Source organism: Lissotriton helveticus, chromosome 12 (assembly GCF_964261635.1).
Source record: "Lissotriton helveticus chromosome 12, aLisHel1.1, whole genome shotgun sequence".
NCBI lineage: Eukaryota > Metazoa > Chordata > Amphibia > Caudata > Salamandridae > Lissotriton > Lissotriton helveticus.
Window position 1 is genome coordinate 887,165,924 of NC_136073.1, and position 12,005 is coordinate 887,177,928.

Below are 12,005 nucleotides of genomic sequence, written 5' to 3' on the forward strand. Positions count from 1 at the left end.
CATCCATCCACCCACCCATCCATCCACCCATCCATCATCCATTCCTGCATCCATTCATGCATCCACCCATCCATCCATCCATCCATCCTGCATCCATCATTCATTCATGCACCCATCCATCCACCCTGCATCCATCATTCATTCATCCACCCATCCTGCATCCATCATTCATTCATGCATCCACCCATCCATTCATCCACCCATCATTCATCCTGCATCCATTCGTGTGTCCACCCATCCACCCATCCATCCACCCATCCTGCATCCATCCTTCATTCATGCACCCATCCATCCATCCACCCATCCATCCTGCATCCATCATTCATTCATGCACCCATCCATCCATCCACCCATCCATCCTGCATCCATCATTCATTCATCCACCCATCCATCCACCCATCCAGCATCCATCATTCATCCATTCATGCATCCATCCACCCATCCATCCACCCATCCATCATCCATCCTGCATCCATTCCTGCATCCACCCATCCATCCATCCATCATTCATTCATGCACCCATCCATCCACCCACCCTGCATCCATCCTGCATCCATCATTCATTCATCCACCCATCCTGCATCCATCCTGCATCCATAATTCATTCATGCATCCACCCATCCATTCATCCACCCATCCTGCATCCATCCTTCATTCATGCACCCATCCATCCATCCTGCATCCATCATTCATTCATGCACCTATCCATCCATCCACCCATCCATCCTGCATCCATCATTCATTCATCCACCCATCCAGCATCCATCATTCATCCATTCATGCATCCATCCACCCATCCACCCATCCATCCACCCATCCATCATCCATCCTGCATCCATTCCTGCATCCACCCATCCATCCATCCATCATTCATTCATGCACCCATCCATCCACCCTGCATCCATCCTGCATCCATCATTCATTCATCCACCCATCCTGCATCCATCATTCATTCATTCATCCACCCATCCTGCATCCATCCTGCATCCATAATTCATTCATGCATCCACCCATCCATTCATCCACCCATCATTCATCCATCATCCATCCATCCATCCACCCATCCTGCATCCATCATTCATTCATGCACCCATCCATCCACCCACCCTGCATCCATCCTGCATCCATCAATCATTCATCTACCCATCCACCCATCCTGCATCCATCCTGCATCCATCATTCATTCATGCATCCACCCATCCATTCATCCACCCATCATTCATCCATCATCCATCCACCCATCCTGCATCCATCATTCATTCATCCACCCATCCATCCACCCTGCATCCATCCTGCATCCATCATTCATTCATCCACCCATCCTGCATCCATCATTCATTCATGCATCCACCCATCCATTCATCCACCCATCATTCATCCATCATCCATCCACCCATCCTGCATCCATCATTCATTCATGCACCCATCCATCCACCCTGCATCCATCCTGCATCCATCATTCATTCATCTACCCATCCACCCATCCTGCATCCATCGTGCATCCATCATTCATTCATGCATCCACCCATCCATTCATCCACCCATCATTCACCCTGCATCCATTCATGCATCCACCCATCCTGCATCCATCATTCATGTATTTTTATGACCATATAACTTGCACACAGCTTGTCAGCGTTTAATACCAGTCTCGAACCTTGTACTCCAGCACCAATGATACATGATTAATATTAATTGTTTTTAAAAACGTGTATTTATTCGACACCAATTTCACACCTTAGTCGGAACATCATTTTTATTTGTTTTTTAAAATATCTATTTATTTAACACCAAAGTAAGTCATGTATACATTTTTATGGTTCGATAAGAGGCTCGAACCTGGTTTCCCAGCACCAAAGTCGGCCGTGCTATCCGTCAGGGGTTATGTAACCGGGCTATGTAGTGACCAGCCAATCCTGCGCCCGGATTGGCTGGGGGGGCACCATGACTCCTCGCCCAGTCGCCCTGTGTAACCCCGGGGGCTGCGGCCCGCCCCCTGGTCCTCTCTCTAAGGGGGAATTCACAAGAAAACGATCTGCGCATGCGCGGGCATGTTTGTGCCCAAAAATACACTTGCGCAGCTGCAGCAGCCCGATCCTACCCCCCCCCCCCCTTGCGCACTCCGGGAAGGTCGGGTGTCTCCCGATTTCCCGGCCGGCAGATAGCGCGATTTTTTTTAAATAATTGTGTTTGGCTTCTAGTGACGACGTGGTGGGTCCATGGGGCTTAGTGGGGCTTCGCCCCTACGCCCCAATGGACGCACCGCGCCATCATCTGGACCCATCCCTCAGGGGCCCTCGCACATCCTGACCCACGGGGGGCCCCCGCGCATCCTGGCCCAACCCTTAGGGGCCCCTGTGCATCCTGGCCCAACCCTTAGGGGCCCCTGTGCATCCTGGCCCAACCTTAGGGGCCCCTGCGCATCCTGGCCCACCCCTCGGGGGCCCCTGCGCATCCTGACCCACCCCTCGGGGGCCCCTGCCCATCCCGACCCACCCCTCGGGGGCCCCTGCGCATCCCGACCCACCCCTCGGGGGCCCTGTACATCCTGACCCACCCCTCGGGGGCCCCTGCGCATCCTGACCCACCCCTTGGGGCCCCTGCGCATCCTGACCCTCCCCTTGGGGGCCCCTGCGCATCCTGGCCCACCCCTCCACCTCCCAGACGGGGTCCTGAAGCGATGGCCCTCGGGGGCCCCTGCATATTCTGACCCATCCCCACGCAAGTGACACAGCCGTCACGTCACAAGGGCCCCTCCAGTGACGAGGCTCCGACAGTGGGGGGCGCGATGGAAGGCCAGAGTTTAAGACGCCTCTTCTTTTGTCTCCCACAGGGAAGGAGGCGCCCCCGGAGCGGCGGAGAGAGCAGCCCCTCAAAGGGGTAAGTCAGAGTCACGGTGTGTGTGTGGGGGGGGGGGGGGCAGTGTATGTGGGATACGGCACAGGAAGAATACACGTGCAATGCTATGTCTTTTTAGCCACATCAGAAGGATGAAAGGCGGCGCCAACCCACCGCATTTCACACCAGTGACTTCCGGATAAAGACAGATGTCTACAGAGGGCGCATTAACCCCCTGAGCTATCTTACAAGAGCATTTTACTGCGTGCGTTCACATCCAGATCACGAGCCCACTGAGGACCGGCCGAGGCTCCGTCCTTATCCCAAGAACCGCTTCTTTCAGCCTCGATTGTCACACGTGCATTAACCTTCAGTGTTATCTCTTCTTTACCTGACATCAACCACTTCAGAGGAAACTATAACAAACAAGTATTTGCAATGCAATAGGTCGCGCATTTGCAAAAGTTAGAACTTTTGGCATTGTAAATGGTAAACTTTTTATCTATGTGTTAGTTTTGAAAAAACATTGTAAATATAGTTTTAACCAAAGCATCATTTTGACTCTGTGGGCAATTTTTTGGCGATATGTGATGAACGGCAACAAACAAATCACATTTGCTGGAGTTTTGAGCTATTGGCATTGTGAATGATAATACCTTTTATTTATGTGTTGTTTTTAAAACAGATCAATAAAAGGCGTTGTCATTCAATGCCAATACTTTAAATCTTGCAAATGCGAGACCTATTGCATTGTAAATGATTTTTTTTCTTGGAGGTAATTGAGGGTTAGAAAGTTAAGAGATGAGATGGTGGAGAGGGCCTTCAAGGTGCTGGAGCAGCATCACAGTAATTAGCTCTCATTAACATTTTTTAAAAATAAAGGCGCAGACTGAAAGGGCCCGATTCACAGAACTGACTTAAGACAAAATCCTAAACTTACTACCATTTTGGTATTCACAGAAGGCACTTACTCATTTCGGTATTCACAGAAGGCACTTACTCATTTTGGTATTCACAGAATGCACTTACTCATTTTGGTATTCACAGAAGGCACTTACTCATTTTGATATTCACACTTACTCATTTCGATATTCACAGAAGGCACTTACTCATTTTGGTATTCACAGAATGCACTTACTCATTTCGGTATTCACAGAAGGCACTTACTCATTTTGGTATTCACAGAAGGCACTTACTCATTTCGATATTCACAGAAGGCACTTACTCATTTCGATATTCACAGAATGCACTTACTCATTTTGGTATTCACAGAAGGCACTTACTCATTTTGGTATTCACAGAATGCACGTACTCATTTTGGTATTCACAGAAGGCACTTACTCATTTCGGTATTCACAGAAGGCACTTGCTCATTTTGGTATTCATAGAAGTTAGGAGTCCTAACTTTACTACTCCTAAACTGAGAAAAATCCTAACTTTAAGGCTTTCGGTATTCACAGAAGGCATTTAGGAGGCCTAAAGTTAGGACTCCTACCTTCTGTGAATACCGAAATAAGTAAGTGCCTTCTTTGAATACCAAAATGAGTAAGTGCCTCCTGTGAATACCAAAATGAGTAAATGCCTTCTGTGAATACCAAAATGAGTAAGTGCCTTCTGTGAATACCAAAATGAGTAAGTGCCTTCTGTGAATACCAAAATGAGTAAGTGCCTTCTGTGAATACCAGAATGGTAGTAAGTTTAGGATTTTATCTTACGTTAGTTATGTGAATACCAAAATGAGTAAGTGCCTTCTGTGAATACCAAAATGAGTAAGTGTTTTCTGTGAATACCAAAATGAGTAAGTGCCTTCTGTGAATACCAAAATGAGTAAGTGTCTTCTGTGAATACCAAAATGAGTAAGTGCCTTCTGTGAATACCAAAATGAGTAAGTGCCTTCTGTGAATACCAGAATGGTAGTAAGTTTAGGATTTTATCTTACGTTAGTTATGTGAATACCAAAATGAGTACGTGCCTTCTGTGAATACCAAAATGAGTAAGTGTTTTCTGTGAATACCAAAATGCGTAAGTGCCTTCTGTGAATACCAAAATGAGTAAGTGTCTTCTGTGAATACCAAAATGAGTAAGTGCCTTCTGTGAATACCGAAATGAGTAAGTGTCTTCTGTGAATACCGAAATGAGTAAGTGCCTTCTGTGAATACCGAAATGAGTAAGTGTCTTCTGTGAATACCGAAATGAGTAAGTGCCTTCTGTGAATACCAAAATGAGTAAGTGCCTTCTGTGAATACCAAAATGAGTAAGTGTCTTCTGTGAATACCGAAATGAGTAAGTGCCTTCTGTGAATACCAAAATAAGTAAGTGTCTTCTGTGAATACCAAAATGAGTAAGTGCCTTCTGTGAATACCAAAATGAGTAAGTGCCTTCTGTGAATACCGAAATGAGTAAGTGCCTTCTGGAAATACCAGAATGGTAGTAAGTTTAGGATTTTTTCTTAAGTTAGTTCGGTGAATCGGGCCCATAGACTTTATTGCCCACAGCTATAAGAGCCCAAGTGGGAACGTTAACTTGGCCAGAAGTTGAAGGTATCTAAATTTTTTAGAATCACTACCTCTTTAGCAGCGTCCTGCATATGTTTAAAAACGTTAACATGAGGAATGTTTTCCATGGGTGCAGTACCCCGACCCTGCTGGCAAGAGCTGTCGAACGAGGTCTTGGACAGGGGGGCCTGCAGTGTGGTAGTCGTGGCCTGACGCGAGTATACAGGCGCTTTCTGAGAGCAGTGCTGTTGGTGAACAATTTTCATGGATGACCTGAAGCAAGGATCAGGGTTACATGCCCGCCGTGCCCTGCGTGGCTGCCCTTTGAAACACAGCAATCACGCGACTTTTTATTTAACCCCTTCCATGCTTATGACGAGCTCAGCTCGTCATGAGGCACAGTGGAGCTGTGCACATGACGAGCTCGTCATAACTGCTGCGGCCCTCCCACGCGTGGCGAATTCCCCGCCTGTGCGGCCGTTCTAAAGGAGTGGGCGGAGTCATGACGAGTCCAGCTCGTTATGAGCACAGCTCCACTGTGCAGCATGACGAGCTGGACTCGTCATGAGTACCACGGTGCTGCGCACAGCCCCTCCCCCCACTCGCACCGCGGGGGAATTAGCCACGCGTGGAAGGGGTTAAAGGAGGCAACTAACTTTACTGCTTACATAACGCGCAAAAGGTGATATATACATGACAGTCATGTTTGTAATCCCGATTTCCAGCTGAAAGTATCTAGTTATTATATAGGAGGTGTTAGGAGACGTGATGTGAGGCACTCCCGACCTCGAATGCAGGATTTTGCTTAGAAAACGACTTTGCCCGACGTCACAGTTAATTCAAGCCCTGGGTGGCGTCTTGGGGTGAGGTGACCCCACACCTCCCACACAAAGACGATGGGGGAGAGCCAGCACGACCCCAGAGTTTACGCAAGAAGGAGCCTCACTGCACACACCCTGTGCCTATCACGTTACTGTCAAGTGTCCGTGTTTGACGTAGGACGTTTTCACTTAACAGAAGTGAAAGCATTTGTAACCTGACCTAAAACACATTGCAGGCTGTGCGCCGCTGCTAAAGCTGCCGATTTTGGAGCTAGAGGACATGGTTGGAGCCTCGGCGTGGGCTACATCATTTAATTATTAAAAAATTAACAGCGATCTCGGCAGGAGTGTGGGGAGAGACAAATTAAAAAAAATAATACACGTGGAGGGGGAGACTGATACAATTTAAAATAAACACGGTTGAGACGGACAAATGTAGCATCTGAAACAAAGTGAAATAAGCAGTGTGAGGAGGTGGCTCAACATGTAACGCTGCCGACTTTGGAGCTGGAGAACAGGGTTCAACCCTCGGTGTGGGCCGCATCATTTAATTATGAATAAATAAACCAAGATCTCAGGCATATTAAACGCAAATAAATAAACAGCGTGGGGTGAGGGCAGGAAGCTGCCAGATGTGGAAATGCGAGCAGCACAGAAAAAAAGTAGCCTCTAAATAAAAAGATAACAGCCTGCAGCGTACGTTAACTGTAGTTGGTCGGTGCTGCTTCCTCCAGAAAGGGAAGAAAACGGAAGTGATGTATCGGACCACCAGCCAACAATGAGCGAGATAAGAACAGCAATGCCAGATTCCACCAATGGCAAGCGACAAAACAGAGAAACGCAATGGGTGGAGTTTCACTAGTAATACTGACTACTTGATGCCTCGTAGAAGCAGCGGAAGCGCGGCCTATGCGAGACCTAAAAAAGCACATTTCTGCCCAAATGCACATGCTCTTTTAATCCCATGCACATTTTATTCACGTTTTCATGTTTAATGTTTCAAGTTTGGTGGTTTGCTAAACAATGTCTCCTCCTAATTACCTTGATAAGGGAGCTGGGAGCCAGGGAATGATCCAGTGAGGAGTGCCCCTCTGTGCCCTGATATCTGCTCCAGTGATAAGTGCCCCTCTGTGCCCTGATATCTGCTCCAGTGATAAGTGCCCCTCTGTGCCCTGATATCTGCTCCAGTGATAAGTGCCTCTCTGTGCCCGGATGTCAGGGAGCTGGGAGCCTGCGTCTGATCCAGTGAGGTGTGCCCCTCTGTGCCCTGATATCTGGTCCAGTGAGCCCCTTTGTGCCCTGATAGCATAGCGCTGAGAGCCTGCGTTTAGTCCAGTGAGAAGTACCTCTCTGTGCCCTGCGGTAATGGGCGCTAAAGGAATGTAAATCCCCACAAACTAGGAGTTTAGCCCCTTCCATGCTGATGACGGCCCCCAGCCGTCATGCATCACGGTGGGCTTGTGCTGATGACGGCTGGGGGCCGTCATGAACCCGCCCCCTCATTAAAACGGGCGCACAGGCGTAGAATCGCGCCCGCGCCCAAGGGGTTAAAGTTGTTCCTCACCTTGTTGGGTTTTCTGACCCTGGAACGCCCAGTCGCTGCTCTGGTGGACTTGACCACTCGAAAAGCCACTCATGAGTGTATCTTTTTACGTGAATATTAACAGAGGCTTTACACTAGTAAACGAGCATTGGCAAAGCCAACAGGTCATGATAACACGATAACTATTGCTGTTGCAAATGTTACTGTCTTTTAACCTTCTTCTTACAGGTTGTTTAAAGGAACTGATTTTACAGGTGACTTAAACATCTAATTATATATCCATTTGGATGTAAGCCCCAATTATTGTGAACGCAGCATGCAGGACGTGTGTATCTGCCACATATTCAGAAGAACAACAGAACATCAAAAATGCAGTAGATGAGAAAATATGTTCTTTTTAAACTTAACAGAGCCTGCGGACTGCATAGGGCATAGATCTGGTTACACGTTGCTTCTCTGGTGGTGAAATAGTGGGGCGGGAAGGGGTGGCTGCTGCTGGCTGCTGTACTCTTCATCTCTGAGGAGCAAAGCTCCCTGTGTCGATATACAGCCTGCCACAACTTTAATGTCAGGGCGTTTATTAACCATCCTCATGCCGAAGCTGTTAAATAAAGGAGCACCCCATCTGGATGTACGGAAAAGAAAAACTGCTGCTCCCACCCAGTTGTTGTCCCTTTTTAGTGTCTCACCAGTATTCTTGCATAAGCTTCAGAGAGATGGTGCTCTGTTGCACATCCATTAGCTGTGTGAGCTTAGAGGGTGTGTGTGAAGGGGCAGAAAAAAACAATTTTGAAACAAGCTCGGGGTGTGTTTACATTCTACCGTACCGTAGAGCGAGCGCTGGGGAAACCAGGTTGGAGGCTACAGAAATTCATGAGGAAATGCTGCTTATTACAAAAATGAGAGGAGTTGCAATGCTGTTTTGAATGCATGCTTGTTTATGTTTGGACGTTGTGTTGCACCTGGTGTGCGATTGTTTTGCAAGCAGTTGATGATGATCAATGACAAAGCACTGTGTGGAGTGCTGTTAAACCAAAGAAAAAAGTAGGTCCTAAAACAGGTCTTAAAATGGCAACTGGGGATGGATACTAGTACTTGGTCCCTGCTCTCAGGGAGGGCTAAACACAGGAAGAGGCAGGATGCATGCACGCCATAGGGACACAGAATAGGAGAGTGACGATGGAGACAGCAAATGGGAAGCGTCTGGGCGGGATGAAGCCCACAAAGTATATACAACATGTCTTGTTGAGACAGCAAGTGTGTTGTCGGAAGCTGAGACCTAAAAAAGGCTATTTGCTTTGGGAATCTGGGCATATTCCTATTGGTTGCAACCAATGCCACTAGCAGAAAGGCCAGCTTTCAGAAGCAAACTGGAGCAGGGGTGTATGTGAGACCTAGTGGCCTCTAACCTCTTGAATAGTGAGAGCTACGTCTGATCCACAGAAAGCATTTTGAGTCAGTTCCTGATAGAGGTACATAAAGGCCAAGCACCTTTAATGCTGCCCCTGAGCACCCAGACTCGCTGCAATGAGCGCGCAGCGCTAATGGCACAAGCGCTGTATCCCATGAGGTTCACCTCTGTGTCCCCAAGGACCACTCTTGTGACTTTATTCTTCTCCAGGAGTCACCTGTAAGGTGAGTGTCTCACCTGCGTTTGTGGTCTCTTTGTTATGCAATACTTTGTTATACAATCTGAATATCAGAGCGAGGCCCTGATACTTCCATTATCTGGGTTAATTGCCCTAAAGTCCATTGATTGGTGTTTAGAAACAGGCCCTGCCTTAACGATGTAAGATTAAGACTAATTATTGCTGTTGGCAGGAGCCTTACACAGATTATCGTCGGCGTCCGTCCTAGAGTTTTTGCTACTCTGGGAGAAAACGGACACCCCCACACACACACACACACACACGTATGCATACACACTAAGGTGCAGATTTATGATGACTGGCGCATCCCCAGGGATGCGCCAGTTATTATGCGCCGCTGCTCCGCCACCCATGGTGCGCCCATGGGGCAAAAACGGCACAGATGCGTGACGCATCTGTGCCGTAAAGGTGGCGCATTGCTGGACTTGCGTCGCAAGCGCGACGCAGCTCCAGCAAGGCTCGGGGGTGCCCCATCTTTACAATGCTGCGTCAAGACCTACGCCTGCTTCAAGCAGGCGCAGGGTTTTGACGCAGCATTGGCCTGAAAGTGACTGAGTGAAATCTTATAGATTTAACTCAGCCACTTTTGCGAGGCGCACCTGCCCCGGAACGCCCACCCTGCGCCGGAACGCCCACAAGTGGCGCAGGGTTTACAACGTGACGCATCTGCCTAGATGCGTCACGTTGTAAATGGGTCGTAGGGATGCGCCACGTTTACGCCGCAGTTGCGTGACGCAAATGTGCCGCATTCCCAACATAAATCTGCCCCTATTTTTTTAACATCTACTTCGCACCTTTTACTAGCTCCTATAACAATATGTAGGCTTAGACCTATTCCCATGCTGATGTAAGAATACCTGCAAAGCCAAAGATTAACCACAAACTGGTGAATGAAAAGATTGCTTCAGGAAGTTAGTACTCTTAAAGAAAAGAATGAGATAAAGAAATGATATAAAGAAATGAAGGAAGGAAGAAAGAAAGAAGAGAAAGAAGGAAAAAGAAAACGTGAAAGAAGTAAAGAAAAAGAGAACGGGCTAGAGAGGAATAAAGGGAGAAGGAAATGACGTAAGAACCAAGAAAGGCAAAGAGGAAGAAAAGGAAGGTGAGAAAGCAAAGCAGGCAAAAGACAGAGGGTAGGCGAGAAGGAATAGGAAGCAGGGATTAGAGAAAAGAACAAAGGAAAGAAGGAATGAAGCAGAAGTGGGAAAGAAGAAGCAAAGAAAAGGAGGGAAGTTGAAGAGAGAGAAGTAAGTAAGGTGAAACCAAGAAAAGTAAAGAAAGAATATACGGAAGTAGGAATGGAAAGAACGAGAAAGACGGAACCCATCACCTTAGGAAGAAAAGAAAGAATGGAAGAAGCAAAGATAAGAAAGAGGGAAAGCAAGAATGAAGCAAAGGCGAGAAGGAACAAATGAGAGAAAGAAACATCTGGAGAGGAGAGAGAGAAACACCGAAAGGTGAGTGAGAAGGGAGGACGGACAGAAAGAGAGACAGCAAAAATAAGAGACAGGAAGGCAGAGGAAGAAAGAAAGAAAAACGAAGGAAACAATTTAAAATCTAGTTCAACTTTCAAAAATGCACTTATGGATGCAATCCAATAACCTTCCAGCCCCTGACTTAGACTCAATATCACATGGTTATTACGTTCATGGAGGTAGGACATTTTCAGGGTAATGTTTTTAAACGGGAGGCCTTTATTTATTGGCAGGTTTCTTACCAGGCTGCACAGTAACTCCATAAGAAATGGTGGAGAGCAGGGCACCAACACGTGGTCTCAATTGAACAGCTTTGTTGGCAGTTCCAATTTCTGCCACGAGGTGGCAGTGCACTCACACTTTGAGAACGGGAATGCGCTAACGCGGTGGCTTAACCATTGTTAGTGATTGATTTACGCTTAGAAACTCGGGGAACACACAAATGGTTTTGATAGTTCACTGTGTTGTATTTTACAAAGAGGAGAGCGTTGAATCCCGGAAGGCGTTGTCTTGGGGTAAAACGGAATTGTTTCACAGTTCACAGCCTAGGGGATATTTACAAGCCCCCTGCGCCATCTGTACGTCACTTTTCCCATGTTAAAAATGACGCAAAAGTGGCAAAGGTTCTTTGTACTGTCGCAGGGTACCCTCAGCACCAGCACCAGTATCTGGAACGTACGTATAAAATGACAACGTAGCGCAGGCACTGCGTGTCGGTGTCCGCTGCGTGATCGGGTCAGAGAGTTCTGTAGGGGTTCGGTTGGGGTGTTGGGGTGCTCTATGGGCACAAGCTCGGTTCTGGCTGCTCGTGCGGAGAGCTGCAGCTCATGAGTGGTGCTGCGTGCTCAGCATCAGCAGTGTCATTTGAAAGATTTTGGGGACAAGACATTTCCCCGTGCAAGAATTACAAAGAGGCTCCTGAGTGCAACAACTTTGAAGGTCATTACCGTTTTTTGGGTAATTCAAGCCCTGTGTTGCCGCAATATTGACTGACATGGTAAAGGTGAAGGGAGATGTGAGCTCGAGAGAAAGTCCATTTTCCAGAGTGCCCCATGGAGGGTGGGCGTCCTGGGCATTTCCCCGCGCCGTAAAATGCCTCTGGGGATGGATGCGGATCAGTTGGGGGTTCCCAGTCTCTGGGAAAGCATGGGGCAGGGTCCAGAAGGGTACAAGCCTCAGGTAGG

The 12,005-nt window shown here is 47.7% G+C and overlaps 1 protein-coding gene across 1 annotated transcript in view; it reads left to right on the forward strand.

Moving 5' to 3' along the window:
* LOC144797757 (IgGFc-binding protein-like) overlaps positions 1 to 12,005 on the forward strand; it is a 283,418-nt gene that overhangs the window by 15,828 nt on the left and 255,585 nt on the right. The window contains exon 2 of the mRNA XM_078668518.1: positions 2,834 to 2,880. Coding sequence (XP_078524644.1) covers positions 2,834 to 2,880 — 47 coding nt within the window. The remainder of the gene's footprint in view (positions 1 to 2,833; positions 2,881 to 12,005) is intronic.